At 36.7% G+C, this 18,326-nt stretch overlaps 1 protein-coding gene across 2 annotated transcripts in view; it reads right to left on the bottom strand.

Moving 5' to 3' along the window:
- Nucleotides 1–18,326, bottom strand: part of LOC105232710 (dynein axonemal heavy chain 3) — a 100,236-nt gene that overhangs the window by 52,444 nt on the left and 29,466 nt on the right. For both annotated transcript variants that reach the window (XM_049457490.1, XM_011214492.4), the window contains exons 31-37: nucleotides 11,864–12,057; nucleotides 7,876–8,078; nucleotides 5,878–6,065; nucleotides 4,140–4,310; nucleotides 3,375–3,965; nucleotides 3,171–3,285; nucleotides 1,902–2,332 (exon numbers count right to left, since the gene is read on the bottom strand). In XM_049457490.1, coding sequence (XP_049313447.1) covers nucleotides 1,902–2,332; nucleotides 3,171–3,285; nucleotides 3,375–3,965; nucleotides 4,140–4,310; nucleotides 5,878–6,065; nucleotides 7,876–8,078; nucleotides 11,864–12,057 — 1,893 coding nt within the window. The remainder of the gene's footprint in view (nucleotides 1–1,901; nucleotides 2,333–3,170; nucleotides 3,286–3,374; nucleotides 3,966–4,139; nucleotides 4,311–5,877; nucleotides 6,066–7,875; nucleotides 8,079–11,863; nucleotides 12,058–18,326) is intronic.

The following is an 18,326-nucleotide window of genomic DNA, read 5'->3' as shown; positions in this document are numbered from 1 at the left end:
TGCTTGTTGTTGCAATAAAATTCTCATGCGAATGAATATGGTATATAAGGCGTTTAACAATAAATGGCGCACGCGAATAATGGCAGGTTCGTTTTATTTGTCGCTCTCAATACTGATTATAATAAGAGGTAAGCATGTGCGGAGGTTAGTTGGAACCAAAAAGTATATAGTTTTAGAGGACAAAATGCTTTAGTTCTTGGACGTATTTGTGGATTTGTTAAAATCAACGATAAAGACGGAATCTTTATATTAGGTATACTGAGGCTAAAAGTTAGTTCGAAGTGGTTTCTTATACTTTTGCAAATTGAATTTTTTTTTGACAACACAGACTTTGAGCGATCGATAAATAGATGTAGATCGGATGAACAGTTTTTTTATTCATACATACACGCGTATACTTTCTCCGCACGGCTTTGCTCACTGCGTAGCCAGAAAGCAACTGGCACTGTGCTGGTTTCTTCGATATAACAATCGAAAGAAGGCTTTGTGAAGCACACGGACTGCTTTTCATACAGCCACAAAATACAAAACCCACAAAAAAATTGCAGTTATTTTAACAAGTATATATTACCCCAGCTAAAATGGTGTGCTTGGTTCAATAAATAAAATAGGTTGCTTCGAAGATAAATGAATTCTAGCGGCAGAATTAAGTAACCTCTCAAACAGTGTGTATGTGTGTGTGTTTGTCAAAAAAAATTGATGGTTTACAAAAGAATTAAAATAATAGAAATTAAAGCGCGATTTTTACGTTTTGTATTGGGTTGAAAGCAACAAAACAGTGCCAACTGATTAACATAATCGAAGCGCAAAGCGCTCAGCGCCGAACGCTGGCCAATAAAGCGATAAAGCAAACGAGCTAACCGCCAACTAACGGCTAAGTAGAGGTTGGCGAGTGAATGTAAATGTCAAATTGTGAATAATTAAAAAGCAAACAAATTTGTATAGGGCTAAACAAAAAAAATATAAAATTAAAAAAAAAAAAAAAAAACAAAATAAAATAAAAATAAAATTAAATAGGTAAAAATTAAATTAAGCGAATTTGGGCCGTCGAGATAAAAAATAATGGCGTTCATGGTTTAGGTGATTATTATTTTTTGCCTTTCGCTTCGGGGGCAGCAGCCAGTGTGAATTTGTAGCAGGGTCACGGTGGCAGTTGAATGAACCCGCTCGGTAGACGGACCAACAGCAAATAACGTTTATGCAAAAGTTGAGCTCACTAGTGGCGGCGGTCGTTAAGTTGCTGGCGGTTTTATAGACGATATCGTTGTGGTTACTGTTGTTGTCAAACTCAATTTCAATGGCAACCGCACAAGCACCAGCGCAGCCACTTGACCATGCGGCCGGTTAGATTTCAGACAAACTGTTGCACACAACAATACAACCGGACGGAAATTTGCATGAGCGTATGGTACAAGTGTGTGCGTGTGTGTGTGCACGCAGTGTTTATGAGTATGGGCATTGCAGGCACTTGTGCTGCACCTACGCATTGTTGGCCGCTCCAATTTCCAGTGCTTACCTCAAAAATAGAAACTTTGTAGCACAGCCAGGCACTCACACACACACATACACGTGTCAGCACACGGGTATTTATGGCAAGCGAAACAGTGTCGTGCTGTTGCCAATTTCGGCATTTGAGTAGATCTCAGCAATTGCAGTGGCAAACGAGCTACCGAAATTGCTGTAATAACTGAACAATTTCCAAGCAACTTTTCGTAGCAACAATCGTTATGCATACAACATGCTACATATTGGCAGTACATCACTTTAGTCGCACCAACACGACATTACACACAATCGCACACTTGCTTACTTGCCACTTTTGCAATCTTCACCACACACCCCTTCACTCACAACCACACTCCCCTCAAGCTTCTCGCCCACACACTGGTTCGTTCACTCACCAGCTGTGCACTTGTGCGTGCCGAAAAGTTTACAATGTTGACGAGATTTGTATGCTTAGGCAGCGCATTCAGATTGCTTGTGATGACAGCGCTCTTGCCGGTGCCGGTGGGTCCAATAACCAGCATCGGATAGGATTTGTTGATACAAAACTCTTGCCAATAGGTAATTTGACCGGATTCCTTTGTCGGCACGATGAGCTCACTGATGATCGCACGTTCGGGGAATATATTGGCGGTGGCGGTGGGGTCATCGGTGGACTTCTGCCAGGTCCACCAGTTTTCCACTTCGTCGAAACGATAATCCATGAGTGAAAGTTTTTCAGGAAACATTTGACCGCGATTGAGTGAGAAATATTTTGGGCGTGGATATTCTTCATTGGCGCCGTAGAGTATCTTGCGGATTAGTGTGTCGAAATGCTTTTGGCCATTAACTGGAAAAAAAAATAAGTAATAAATATCTCGAGTTGAATAAACAGACATGCTTAGTAAAGAAGTCAGCGGAATGTTTCAGAATGTAGAAACACCCAAGATACCATTTAGGTATTTGTTTAAGGATTCTGGGTCTATAGTTGTGAATGAGAACAAGACAAAATATCTGCTGTCATCATAAAAATAATCGTCGCACTCGCGACTTGGCTCCCATGTCACTGTTGACAGACATAACTTTGAAGTCGTAGATAATTTCTATCCTGACACCAGTATTTACACAGAGGCATGGACGATGACAACGTCAAACACATTGCGTACTGTCTACGGCGAATACAGAAGCCCATAGAACGATGAACTGTATGAGATGCCATTGACATAGTTCAGCGAATTGAGAGACAGAGGCTACGATGGCTAGGTCATGTGGTCCGAATGGATCAAAACACTGCAGCTCTGAGAGTATTCGACGCTGTACTCGCCTGGGAAGCAGAGGAAGAGGAAGACCTCAACTACGTTGGAAAGACCAGGTGGAGAAGGACCCGGTCACATTTGGAATCTCCAATTGGCGCCACTTTGGGAAATGAAGAAACGACTGGCGTACTATTGTAAACTTGGCTATAACCGCGTAAGCGGTGTCTACACCAATAAAGAGGTAGAGGAAGAATATCTTATGGGAGGGTAAATGTAAATGTTCACTGTTTCATCAGAAAATTCTACAATCTTTCACATTGAGGCTTCTGAAGCTTGACACCCCTTCGAAAAAATAAAATTATTATGGCGCTGAAATTTCTAGTACAAATCTTCTGTTATATAATATTATTGGTAAAAATCTAAGAAAATTACCTGTCAATGCAGATCCATAAGCCCAGGCGAAGCAAAAAAGAAACATTTGCTGGAACCAAACTTGATTAAATGTTTTATGTTTGTCCAAAAAATGAAAAAAGAAACGTGAGAACATCTGCAATGTCAATTAAAAAATATATAGAAGGAAAGAGAGTTCAAATATGTATTCGAATGCAGAGAGACTAGAGGTCTAATACTACAAACCTTGTACTGATACATGGGTGACGGTTCAACCATTTGTTTGCATTCTTTTAGTATAGCCAAAGCGGCCGGAATCAACCAGTCGACCATATCGTCGAACAGTGTCATATAGATCTCATTTAGACCAACGGTCTCGATCAAAACATTCAAGAAACTCTTATGAAATGTGCGCCAACCCAGTTGCGATGGTTCCATGTAGATCATGCCGCAGCGGGAAACAGTAGCCGGTGAGGCCTGCTCCAAATCGGCTGGTTCGAACATCATATTCATTGTTTTGGTCATTTGTATAATCTCGCCAGACATTAGACAAAGTTTCTTGTTATCATCCAAGACGGTATTCAGATTTTCAATCCACACAGCATCGACGGGTCCATCGAAAAACACCCAATGGCGCTCAGTGGTCGGTGCGGTGGCCATTTCTCGGTAAGTTTTCGCTAGCACACCATCATACCATTCGTGGGAAACCGGATCGAAACGACCATACAACTGACCCATTGTAATGGCTTTCGGATTTATGATGCGATAATTGACGGGAAATTCCTTCAACGTAGCATCAGGATCAAGACTAACACAGCGCAAGGCTACAGCGAGCATCTGTGTGAAGAAAAGTGTTTGAATGGCAAGTAAGATTAATTTAGTATTTGTATTTTTAATTGGCAAGAAATTTGTAAGATGAGTTCGTGAAGTGCTTTAAAATTTTTCGCTGTCCGCGATCTTTTGGTTGTCCGGTACTGCTTGCATCTTATGCAATATTCATTCTCTACTCACCTGATAAGCCGTTGTCTTGCCACCCATCGGTCCTCCAACTATCATCAAACCATGTCGCACGAGCAACATTTCGTAAATCTGCAATATTTTTTCTATAAACCACGGAGTTGGTTGTAAGTTCTGCTCTTTCAGATTAATATGCAGCCATTTTAGAATATCATCGCGCTTGGGCTAAAATAACAAATGATTAATTTAGAAACTCCTTTAAGTATTTATTTGTAATTATTTGAATTGTTTGAAAAAATATATAATCACTTTTTATTATTTGGATTTGTTCTGAAATATAGCTTTCAAAGGGTCTTACTAGCTTTATTAGGGTGTATAACGTAATGCCGACAATCAAAATCTCGATATTTAGAATCCCGACAGTCAAAATACCGATAAATCAAAATACCGACAAATCACAATACCGACAAATCAAGAAAAGGTGGCGTTGTTCATTCGAGGCCCTGCGGCCTTCGGCCTCCGGCCACGAACACGCTCAAGATCATAACCCTTAGTCAGCAGAATTCTCTTTCTGTGCTTCGATCGAAATAAGGGCAAGCAAGATAAAATACGAGGTGTGTTCAAAAAGTATCGCGAATTTTGTGTTTTTTCAAAAATTATTTATTTATTCATGAATATCTATTTTGTCCCCTTCAAAGTAATCCCCATGAGATATTATACACTTATGCCAACGGTTTTTCCAATCTTCGAAGCACTTCAAAAAATCATTTTTTTTATCTTCTTCAGCTCCTCCTTCGATGCCGTCTTTATCTCGTCAAGAGAAGCGTAACGTCGTCCTTTCATGGGCCTCTTCAGTTTAGGGAACAAGAAAAAGTCACAGGGGGCCAGATCTGGGGAATACGGTGGCTGCGGCATCATTAGTGTGTTGTTTTTGGCCAAAAAGTCGCGCACAAGCAACGATGTGTGAGCAGGGGCGTTATCGTGGTGCAAAAGCCAATTTTTGTTCTTCCACAAATCCGGGCGTTTCTGGCGTATTGCTTCGCGCAAATTGCGCATAACTTGCAGGTAATATTCCTTATTGACCGTTCTTCCCTGTGGCAAGAACTCATGATGCACTACGCCCCTGCAATCGAAGAAAACTGTCAGTTACGATTCGCGATACTTTTTGAACACACCTCGTATTTTTCACATGTCGGCATTTTGGTTTGTCGGCATTTTGATTTTTCGGTGTTCTGATTTGTCGGTGTTTTGATTTGTCGGTATTTTGATATGTCGGCATTTTGAATTTCGATATTTTAAGTGTATCCCGTTTTATTAAATTAGATTCTCACCTTAAATTCTCATTTTCTATACCTGTTTTGAGAACATTCTTAGACGAACCCAATAGATCAAATAATGGGAGTAATTACATACTAATCTCAACAATGTCCCATGAATCGCAAAATCAGGTAGATTTGCAAAATTCGTTCCACTCACTTTTAGTATAAGTTCTGTGGAAAACTAAAGGTGTGTTCATGTTTAGCATTTTTTATTTTAAATACCTTAATTTTTTGGTAAAAATATTAACTTTATTTACGCTGGAAGTTTGAACCTCTTCCTGGTTAACCATTCTAATTTGAAACTGATGTTCTCATTTGTTGCAGTAAAATGCTTTAATTTAACGGTAAATAAGATCCTATTTATTAATTTGCCCATCACTCCATATACATATTTAAGGAGAATTTCATATTTATTTCGCATTTATTTAAATAAGCGCTTCATTGAAGCTGCGAAGATAAAATCTACACCTTACCTCGGGCAGTTCGGTTCCAGGGAATAAATCCATGTAAATGCCAACAAAGAGCGAAACGTCTTGTTCCAAGAATTTCGGCAAGTTCACGTCAACAATGGCGCGCAACACAATTTGCGCTTCGGGCAATGTGGTATATAGACGTCGGAGCGAAGCAGAAGCCAGCAGTACGGACTTAACAGCGCGCATACCTGTAGAAATGATGTTAAAAATGTAAAAAATAAAATTCAAAAAATGCGCAGAATGTAAAATTTGCCTTAATGCAGTTAAGAAGCATATTAGTAGAATGTTAAACGAAAAAAACTACAAATTCGTAAGTAAAATAAAGTTGTGTGCGTATTTCTTTGGCACAAATAGTTTTCATCGAACGAAAATTGCATTAAATGTTAAGCTTTAAGTGGAAATAATTTTTGTTTCTCTCTTCTTTTCAGCGCCGTATCGCGCATCGTGACACTTCAATACTTTGGCGCATAAATTCAAAATCATCGATAACTATTCGACAGCTTTTTTAACCTCTGTGGATTTTCGTATTATTTTTTTCGAACGAAACGTCAGCGAATTCCTACGTGAAAATGCCGCGAATGACAGCAAAATTTATATTTTATTGCAAACATATAAACAATCTACATATCTATATGGGTAACACCCACAAAAGCTTCTCCCCAATTTCGGCACTTCTGCAAGGCGTTAACACTCACAAAATAAGTTTTTCTATTGAAAGTCGAAAGAAGATATCTATCAGCGTTTGCGTACATAAATCTAATCGTTATTGAGTGAGTAGGTGCCAGGGCCGCGGCTATTTCGCCCGCACACGCAAATGCCGCTGTCAAACTTGTGAATTAACATTTTTAGGTCCGCACAACAACAACTAAAACAAATGAAATGATATTCCGCAATTTCTTTTCAACATTTCACCAATTTATCAACCAAAAGTGCTCTCAAAGTCGATATGTAAATGTGCTTTTAATATGAAAACAATAATAATGTGAAGACTTTAGCAGGAGCTTCCAGGGGTCAATTATATAGGAGTATTGCGAAAAGACTGCTTTGGCGTTCACAGCGATATGAAAGTGCCATTTTGAAGTTTGCAAAAGTTTCGCATTGTGGTTGAGTCCATTACATTGTCTTCTAACCATTCTGACATTTCTTTTATAAAATAATAATTTATATGAAACTTCAAGCAACCGAAACTGAATGTTGGAAGCGGTCTTAGATTCTAAACACATATAATATTTTAAGCTTCAGCATTAATACAATAAAGCAAGTACCGCTATTCCGACATATTTTTATTTAAAACTTCCGCCAAAGAATATTTCAAAAGAAAAACCTACTTTTATTATATACTACACTTCTATTAAAGCCAAATTATTATTTTTTTATCTTTTTTCAAAGAACGGAACACATTCGCTACCGTTAAAGGATTGTAAAGTATCCTGAAGAGTAAACAAGTAAAAGGAAAGAAACCAGTACTAACGCACGCATTTGAGCGAATGACGCGGAGCAAACGAAAGGAAGGAAGAAATAAAGGAATAATGTCACAAAGCAAATCATCGCTGAGCGCGCATTTCCGCAATCTCACCTGCGTCTATTGATGTAGTACTTCCATTTTACAAACTTTTTTTCACTTTCTTGTCGAGAATGCAACACTTCACTGCAACTTGTCAGTGCAACACCATTCGCACCATTCAATAATACACAATTCATACAACATTTTCGAGAATTCTTTCGCTATTATAGATGATAAGAGTTCTTCAAATGCATACATATGTATGTATATTCACAAATAAATACTTATAAATATATGTTATATACATATATCATTATGTACACTTGAAAAACTTTATCGACAATAATTCGAACTCATCGCGGACTGGATGAACGAACGGTTCAGATGGGCAGTCAGTCGTACAACCTCTTATTAATAGTTCACATCTTTACAAACATGCGCATATATCTCATTAAATTCTTGCACATGTGTATGGTATATAATTTTTGACTTACCGTAATCGTAGTGTGATTGCGAGGATAACTGTTCGGAACACAATTTATATGTGTGCACAATCTTTTGTGCCAGTATTCGCGCCTGGTCGAAACCGTTCGAATATAGAGTGATTTCGCCAATCATGGCGTAGTCAGGTACCATCATGGCCACCGTGCGGAAGAGCACTTTCAGATTGTCTGGTAATTCTGTGCGGCCAGCGTAGCTGCGGGAGAAATGAAAAAAAAAAATATGTATAAGCAGATATAAGCAGATGCATTTATGAGAGGAGATTAAAAACTGCAGGGCAGAACTGGTAGAAACAGAAAAGGAATGGACATAACAACATATGTACATAGATGTTTAATACTTTTTTTTGAGTATTGAATGGAATGTAGCTTGAAGCTACCAATATATAATATAAACCTACAAGGCTAGTTTGGTAGGCCATGAATGCTCGGTCAATTCTTCAATAGATTTTAATTTGAGGATTGCAACAGCAAAAGCAACTATTATAATTTCTTTCCATTTTTTCACCATATATGTATGTATGAAGCTTCGCACTATAAGTTCTAGAGTAGTTGGCTTTCTTCAATAGGTGTGTTCTAGCCAGAGCTGCGATGTGTTTACCCGTTTAAATCTTCTTGTTGCCATTACTTATGTTTTTGAGAGAAAGAGACAGAGACGTCTTCTGCGAGATTTATAAAATATTAGTTTTAAGCATTAAAAAGTGGCTCAACATTTCGAAACAGAAGTTACTAGTAAAAACGGATTTATAATGGAATTGTCGACATGCCGAGCTTATGAGCCGAGTCTTGAAATGTCTATAATAGTTAGCAAATTGTCTGTTATCTGTTTTCTACAACATTAATGGTGAACCCAAAAGCGTTTTTTAATTTTCTTAAGGTATGTTACACAGTGAAATGTTGGCAATTGTAGATAAAAACTCTCACTAAAAATTCGATTTATATGCACAGCACGCTCTATAGCCTATTATGGCTGATATTTAGTTGAAAAAGGTCATTTGGCTTCTGTATTGAGTAGAATACATTTAGCTTCTGCTTCGTAAAATGTTTCCATCTGAAGAAATTAGCAATACCAATTTTTGAGAACATCCTCTCACTCAACAAGCTACTCCTGTAGTAAAAAACCAAAACAGCGAAGTGGTCAAATCAAAAAACCTAACCAATAAAATTATTTTGGCAGAAATTAAATTATGATTTTACAATGATTTTGCGCTCAATCTGGTTAAATTTTCCAATATAAATATGTTATATAAGCATATATGTACTTATGTATATATTGAATTAGTTTCACTTTTGTCAGTTTTCGTAGTGAGGAAGAAAAATGTGAGAACGTAGATGTGTTTGTGTCGTCAAAGAATAGAAAAATGTGAAGTGTTTGTGGTCAAAACACCTTTATTCTATTACCGCACGGCTTGCCGAAGCAAATAGCCTCCCCTGAGTTTCTATCCTCTGCAAAAATTGTGAAAGTAAATTGAAATGTTTACCGAACTTTGTGCAATTTCAACTGTTCACGAAGTCTGTTTAGTGGAAGTTGCCTAAGATAAGCGAGAATTGCCAAAGAAAAAAAGGAAGTGGTAGCATTGATCAGTGGTTGTTCAGAATTATATATATATGTATATGTTTATAACTATTTGTATTTCTTCGAATAACGCAAAAGCTTTAATTTCAGTGGAATTAAACTTATGAAAATAATTTGTTGGAGTTTTTATAGGAATTGGTGGTTAATAACGATGGCTTCAAAAGCGAAGAGTTATGATTGAATTAAATTCTATGGATGATTGGAGGCTGCAGGAAAGATTTCAGTTAAGTTTGAATGCGAAACAACTTTGAAGTTTTCAAAAGACGTTTTAAGAAATTGTTATTTAACATATGTTGTTGATTTACGAAAAATTGTCTAAAACAAAAAAAAAACATTTTTATAGCATTTATTTTAAAAACACTTTCTAAATACTCGAGATTTAAATAAAAGACTAAAAGATAACTTTATAATATTATTAAACAGGTTTTTCAGTTCTTTTAAATATATATTACATTTTCCTTAAGTTGGCAACTTCATTCCAGTATGTATTGGAAAGTATTTCATGCACTTTTAAGAGTGTTTTCAGTTTGTCATACTAAAAATATTTTACTGTAGAAAGAATTTAGAATTGAGAATTGGTAATGAATCATTGAAGCAAATGTCACAAATATCCATTAAGTCATGCATTACCACTAGATTAGAAGGGGTTATGTACTAACGGTCTATAAAAAGGAGATAACCTCCGTACCTTTGGTAGCCAAAGGCTTCCCAAATACTACGAAACGATAAACATGCGTTTGGGAAATCTACAATAACCCGTTGGGGCAAAAACAAATGGCTCTTGATTGCACAAATGGAAATTTAGCTGAAGCTCAAGAAGAAAACCAATGGGAGACTTTTCAAATTGTACTTCTTGATGCTCTCATGTGGCGAGATATGATGCTCGTTTTAGTAGGAAAACGATGTTAGCCAAAGCTAAAAAGATTTTGGGTAATTTCACTCTTTAAAGAATAAATTATGTTTTTTTTTCGAAAGGAACCCAGACAAGTTACCAAAACATGTCTATAAAGAGATTTACCTACAATAAAATTTCATCACGTTCCAGTTGCAAATCTGCTGATTGTATGAAGTGAGTTGTTGCTAGTAAAGAACTTCTCTCAAATACTCTTTCTAGCGCAACTCATTTTTATATTACGTTAGGAGCGTTCCCTCGAATCCTCTCCGCTTGAAGCCAGAATCATTTTTTATTTCTTTTCTATTCCATTTCTTTCCTACAGGGCCTATTTAAGACACACATTTTAACTGCACCTTACTCACTCACTGCTGAAAGTGCTGTGGTTACCACTCAACTTGATGTCCTATGCCGCCAATTTACATCCAAACAAACATAGATACAGCAAATATGCAATATATGATTGTCAAAGCCGCTGGGCAAGTGCATAGCGCGACAGTGGTCTCCGCAAAATCGAGTTGTGATCAAAGCGAGTGAGCATTTGTGGCGATTGGAACAATTTGTGTTTGTGCATATTGGTTCCCAGTATGTTTTCCTCATTGCCGATGCAATGTGCCAACAGGAGCAGCGCTTGGATCGCTCATACGCACTGTTCCACACATATGCCACTCGGACTCATGTAAAAAAAAAACCTGGAGGATATAGCTGCTATGCAAATGTTTGGAACGTTGCATAATCGGTAGCACAACAGTAAACGACACGGCGGGCAAACAAGTCTGGACAAATAGAACAACATTGGAGTAACCACAATAGAAACAAAGATGAAAAAATGTATGGAAAGAATGCAGCCAAATGGTTTTGTTATGTTTGGTATTTGGTAATGGAAAAAAGTGCAGGCATTTGAAAAAACTCTGAAGTTACGGTCGCAAAATCATTGGCAGCAATACCAATGCGCAATTTCTTCAATGGTTGGAACGTTTTTTTTCTATGAAAAATTAAAATTTATGTTAAGGAAAGTTACTAGTATGAGTCTAAACCAGAGCATGACAGGAATATAATTTCAGGTTAAATTTAAGTATTTCTCACATATCTTCATATTTATAAGGGAAACTTTTTTTGTATAAAGAATTATGTGGAATTTTCTTAAGAAATATGTGCTCTGACAATCTATGTCCCTGATTTGAAGTATCCATTTACCGAAGATAATTATAGTCAGACTATACACCTCGATGTCAACAAAATATAAAAAAAAGTTAAAAATAGAAATGACTCTTCCAGAAAACCATTTTAATTGTTATGGACATAAAAAGCGACGCAGAATAGCAGATGTGGCATCGAATATAAATATCTCCCATAAACTCGGAGCAACTACGAATGAGATTAATAAAGTATACAGTGGCTGGCGACCACAATACACGACCACTTACTACATGAGGGCAGAGATAAGACCATTGCATAGCAACAGACACACACACAAATAAAAAATTTTTTTTTTTCCTTGCAGCAGCACTTACCCAGGATTCATTGTTATGAATATGGAACACGTGGGATCTAAGCGTAGCAAAGTGTCCTCGAAAAAGAATTTCACCACCTTGCGGCCAATAGCGCGTTGAATGGTTAGAATTTGCTGCGCCACCACCGAAAGCACCTCCAATTCGATACGATTGAACTCGTCGAAACAGGCCCAGGCGCCAGATTGTGCTAAGCCCTGAAAAATAAAATGCGTAAAATTCTGAAGTAAAAACAAAAACAATGCAGAAAATACATTCAAAAGGAGTCAAGTCAAAGGAAGGATGCTAAAAAATACACAGCAATCTCAAGAATATATCGTATACTCGTATGTTTGAAGGTGTGTATGGTGTGAGGGCAGAGTATTCGCAAAGGGGAATGAAGGAAGCGGATAAAGGCACTAAGGAAAACGGTTTTCAATATTGAGACGTATTGGATTTAGTGAAAGAGTTCGGCGGGCACGCATATCGTTCCTGTATTCACACACATGCATGTATACACTTGTTTGGGTAAACACGGCATATGCAAATGCACTTGTAGCAAATTGAAAGCTTCGCAGACAGCCTGCAGCAAAATAAACAAGCGTGTGCCTAGGCCGACAAACAATTGTGTACATTTACCACATACACATGCTTTTATTTGAGAGAATATGTAGCTGATAGTTTAAAAAAGAAATATTGAACCAATAAATGGGTATATAAAACTAACTTTTACAAGATTTTGCATATTTTTTACTAAAAAAGCTTTCTCAAATGCTTTAGTTTAAATCTAACATTTTCTCAACTATTATTATTATAGATAACTATAGTTTAATATCACTTCCAATAAAATAAAAAAAAATGTTTTGTTTATGATGTTCGAAGAATTTTAAATGTGTTGTACTTTGGTACACGAGGAATGTGGATTCCCTTGATTTCGCGTTCGAGCTCTGAAGGGCCATCGAAAAAGGTTTCCCTCAGAGAGAAATATTTTTCTGTTTTAAAATTATCTCAAACCCAAAAACTAGACAAAAATTGGTTGACGAACACATTTCGTATTTGTTCGATCGTTACAGACAAATACACATCGGGTAGTCGGAAAAATCATTTCGTACTTTGTCAATAGATGTCGTTGCAGTCATATATCTCCAATGCTACGAATCACATTTTGTCATGTCATATAGTGTTAGAAAGCTGAGATTTTACGCTTCATGCTTAATGCAAGCCGCCAATCAAATTTGTGAAGATGCTGTATCAGATCGGGTAGCACAGCAATGGTTCACTCGTTTCCGTTCTGGAAATTTCGACCCTCGCTCTGGTCGACCTATCGTTGAAAAAGTCACCGAAATTATGAAAAGATTGAATTTAATATTCATCATCAAACGGTTTTGAACCATTTAAAAAAGGCTGGCTACAAAAAGAAGCTCGATGTTTGGATATCACATAAATCTGTGAAAAATTTATTGGACCGAATTAACATTTGAAATTCTTTGCTGAAACGAAATGAAATCGAATCATTTCTGAAGCGAATGATAAGAGGAGACAAAATGTGAATCAAATACGACAATAATGTACGAAAAAGATCATGGTCCAAGGGTTCGTCTTCCATCAGGGCAACGTTAAGCCCCACACATCTTTGATGACTCGGCAAAAACTGGGGAGCTTTTGTGGATCAGTCTAGCCGTTTTGGAAAAAATTTCCACGGGCACGCATATATTTCCAGTATTCTACACAGATGCAGGTTTACACTTGTTTTATAAACAATATGCAAATGGCTCGTAAAAAATTGACATTGACTAAAAATCAACATTTATATGTCTAATATACAATTGTGTATTTACCACATACAAAAGGTTTTAGTGAGAGAATCACGGATCTCAAATGTTTAAAAAAGAAATATTGAACCAATAAATGGGTATATAAAACTAACTTTTACAAGATTTTGCATATTTTTTACTAAAAAAGCTTTCTTAATTTGCTTTGTCGCTTTTCCGAAATTAATGAAGCCTTTTGACAGCCTCGTTTTTCAAAATCTTATAAAAATATTATTACAATATCGCCTCCTCCGATTTGCTATATATGTACTATTATATATAAAGAGTATTTGTTGAATATTAGTTTCCGTTAGTTTGAAGAGTGTATTATGTATATTGTATGTGTACATCTCTAACCTTAAGAAAGTTATCATCTTCCGCTCTCACTACATCTGTATAAATGCTTCATCCTTCTATTTCAACACTCAGCATCTAAAATTTGATAGAAAAACTTGACTTTGTTGAAAATTTTGTGAATGTTTTTTGAAACCACATAACCTCAATTATATTTTGTAGTTGGTTATAAAAATGAAGTACGTTTTCTAAACTTTCATTTCATAAAAATTAAACTAGTAAAAGCAATCGAAGACAGTAATTGTTTCTCTCACGTTTTTGGCACTTGGTCTCGGGCTTTAAAATACTCTCCTTATAGAATTCTCCCTTCCTGTTCTGATTGTTTCCGTCCTTCAATTTTAAGCACATATTTGCCGTTATATTTTCGCTCTCTCCTTTGTCTTTGCCATAACAATTGCAGTTCAGTAAAGTTTTTTATGCTCACAGCTTCCTCAACTGAACTGTGCTCCTTCGCTTTCTCCCTTAACTCCGCTACCTTTTCTATCGACGTCAAGAGAACGGTATTCAATGCTGTCTGCCGTTTAAGGTTGGCCATATTCAATTCTGTTGCGTTAAATTTGTTACTCCTTTCTTTTATTGTCATTGACTATTGTTGTTACTACAATTTCGGTCAAAAACGGACACCTTTCTTGCTGTTCTTTTACATATTGTTTGGAAGAATACCAGCATTTGATTAGACATCACGGTGTGTATGTGTGTGTGCGTATTTGTTCGGCTGTTTATTGACCTCTTTGTTTTCTATCGTTTCGCCAGCATTTTGTGTGTGCTTATTTCTGCTACATTTGAACTTTTATCAGAAGTTATATCAGCAGTTTTGTTTACTTTTAATTTGTTGCAGCATTTAGTGTAAAAATGATTTTTCGGGTTCGTTTTCACAGTTAAGTGCAATGGCTTCAAAGTTTCACCGTATTTACACACGGCCATTGGCCTTTATGTGAGGTTAATTGCCTGTTACAAATATGGTTTTAGTGCGTTGTTCAGGCCTAATAATTTCAGCTTCAATAAAAGAAATGAATTTTTTCGACAATGGAAGGGGGAAATATGAAATATTAATTGAGCTTTTCTCTTCAAGAACTATTTTAACGAGTTATGGGTATATCAAGACCTACGCCACTTCATGGAATTATTCTCACTTGGATAGTACAAAGTCAGTACTCGACTAACACAGCTAGCCTTGAAAAAAAAAAACAAAACATCGAAGTATACTTAAAGGCAAAAGAGCATCAATGAACATTTTACTGCCTGGTGTGTCTTTATGGGGACAGCTATTTAATTAAAAGGAAAAACTAAATGTTATGTATCTAATTTTATTAGGGATCTGTATAAATTGGCCAACATGCTTTGAGGCTGTTACACTATTTTTTGTAAGGATACGTTAAGTCAGCCAGTAGCTGTCAAAGGAGCTACGATTGGTCAGTTCAAAGTCCCATGAGACAGGCTATGTTAAAAAAAGTTGTTCGACAATGCTTAATAGTCTTCAAAAGATTTTCCCCGGTGCTTTATCCCAGACAAATTGGGATGACTTTCAGTGCCTTCACCGAATTTTGATTTTTTCGGGTTTCGGCATATTTTTGACACGTCATTTGGTATATTGTCAGACGGTTTCGACATCAGAAACCTTCGTAATATAACCCGCAATGATGCGTTTGATTAATGCAGGGTGGTGTAAAGCAACACATTTGCGACCTCCACTCGAAGTCGTTTTTCCAGTTTAACACTCATAGCCAAAATGCTAACCAGCCTGATTTGATTTGTTCCATAAAAGATGGTGGGATGCTATTTTTCTGTTCTTAATATGCCCGTTATGAACAGATGTATGAATGATACACCTGCCAACTACACACTAATTGACATATGGAGATCAAACTATAAATTTTACCGATATAGAAAAAATGTGTATCGATTATATTTTCGTGAGCAGTTTATAAGAACTAATCTGGGTAAAACCTGATCTCGAATCGGTTTGCTGGTAAAAACAATATAGGGTAGGTTAGATTATACTGGTCAGCTGATACGGCATTCAGAGCCTACTGGTCTTTAGTAAGTCATTAACAAATTTTTTCCGGTTAGTATCAATATATTTTTTTATTCTCGTGAAAAATGTAACGGGTGGCATGAATTTTCAAAATAATGGCAACTCTTTTGAGTCGAAATCATTGAATATCATACCTGTCTACCAGTTAGGAATAATATGCTAACTTTATAAGAAATACATATATTAATAGGTTATATAGGTATATTTTTCCTAATGAAAATAATGAGAAAACCTGTTTAGTACTTTTTATATCCCCCTAAGTCCGATGTGGTAATTTTATAAGAATGAAATCGGTCCATAAGTTCCTATAACGCTCAAATGCCCGACATAATGATAATATCTTATGGATAATTGTAAAGCTTTGACATTTTCGTTAAATACTGACAACCGGGAGCATCTTCAAGCATTCGATTTTTGAAAATTGCGAGTGTATATTATATTCAGCCGCACCTGGGCTTAGCGCTTCCTTTCCATATAATTTATATTTTTTGTTTATTTTATTGAACTCACTGTAAAATGTTTATATTTTTTTGGATTTAATTCTGACTTAAAATAGTTTGCAACATCAATCAAAAATATAAAAGCTGCAAGAATACAAATTAGTATCACTCAAAACCAAATATTTGATACTAAAAATAAAGGGCAAACAGTCGAGATAGTGCTCTTAAAACTAAAATAGTTATACTACAATTACTTTCACCTTAAATCGTGTATATTAATCAAGTTTCGTTCTTTATTTAGAATGTCTTTTATTATGTTGGGGCAATATTCCTCGGTTCCGTTCTAAAATCATATAATTAATTGACTTGAACTATCAAAGCCGCGTAGGCGAATTTGTATAACTTTTAGATATTCAAAATTGTAAATAATCCGATTTTTAAATACAAAGAATTAACAAAAAAAAAAAATACGTAATAAATCAAAGCACACTTTCGAAACTTATATTTTAAATGAAGCACTTCGCCGCAATTTCAGATTTCACTTAATCAACAATCACCACATATTAATTATATTTATTTATAGCACTGACGCGTGCGCGGATCAAATTACGCATACTGATTTATTCACCTAGCCAACCATCTGCCTTGATACCTATTTCGAATTTTGGTTCACATACTGAAAACGTGCTTCCTTTAATTAAGATAATTATATGAAATGTAGAAATGTTGGTCAGCGTGTGTGTGTGTGACAATGAAGGTAAGATTTTCCTTTCCATAATTTTATAATATTTGGACTTAAGTAAGTCCACAAGTATGAATAATTTACCTTGAACTTCATTAACCCAACGCGCAGCCGTCCATTCCCACTACCAAATCTTATGTAGTACATACGGAGATTTGTAGATAATGCGAATGGTTTATGTATGTAGGCAACCTTTTGATTCAGTGTTAATTATCGAAATTTCTTTAAACATCTTCGTAGTAGCGCTATTCCCAGTTGAAGAATATCATTAATTTCCGTGCTATCAACACACGTGCGGCCGGCGACCCACCTAAAGAGCCAGCCATTGCGGCGGCCGCCAGCTGCTCTGCGGTTGGAGCGCGTGTAACTCACACGTCTACACTACACGCGCTTGCGGTGCAGCCGCTGTGGTCCAACGAAGACTCCCACTTTCTAAAGTAGCACGCGTACCAATAAATTGCGGCGACTACAGATACCAGTTTGAACACGGGCCCACATATAGCGGGAATAGTTGGAGCATCTGATATTTAGTCATTTGATTTATCACATCCACATTTTTCTTTATTTGTTTAATGACCTATTCATGAAAGAAGGTGAAGCGGTGAAGCGGCAAACCGGCAGCAGCTACGGCAACGGTAGAGGTAGCGCAACAGATGGTGCCGTAAACCGAATACGGCGAAGAGAAATGCTTCGAGTGTTACCCGTTAAGCGAGAAGTGTTTCAAGACACCGAGGCGTTCGAGTGGCACCAGAGTGTCTCTTGAATTTAGACTGTGGCTATAAATAAAACGTTAGCGATTGGGCGGTTGGCGCGTTTAGCAGACCACTTAAGGCGAGGTTAATTTATCTTGCCGACCAAATTGGTTATCAATTAAAACAAGTTGCGGCCAGCTTAGTTGAGCGCTTCGGCCCTAAACGCTTGGCCATCGCGAACACAATGTTTTAGAGACTTTTTTGTATTCTTTGTCAGTGAATGTGAATGTTAGGGAAACGCTCACTCGTCCACGCAAAAAAAAGATATAATAATAATAAAAAACACAATTGGATTAAATGAATGCGGAATATATTATGCGTCAGTTGCGAAGATCAAGCACAAATAGAACCAT

The sequence above is a fragment of the Bactrocera dorsalis genome, chromosome 5 (genome assembly GCF_023373825.1).
Source record: "Bactrocera dorsalis isolate Fly_Bdor chromosome 5, ASM2337382v1, whole genome shotgun sequence".
Taxonomy (NCBI): Eukaryota; Metazoa; Arthropoda; class Insecta; order Diptera; family Tephritidae; genus Bactrocera; species Bactrocera dorsalis.
Note: the sequence above shows the minus strand (reverse complement) of the source record. Positions and strands in the feature narration are given on the sequence as shown.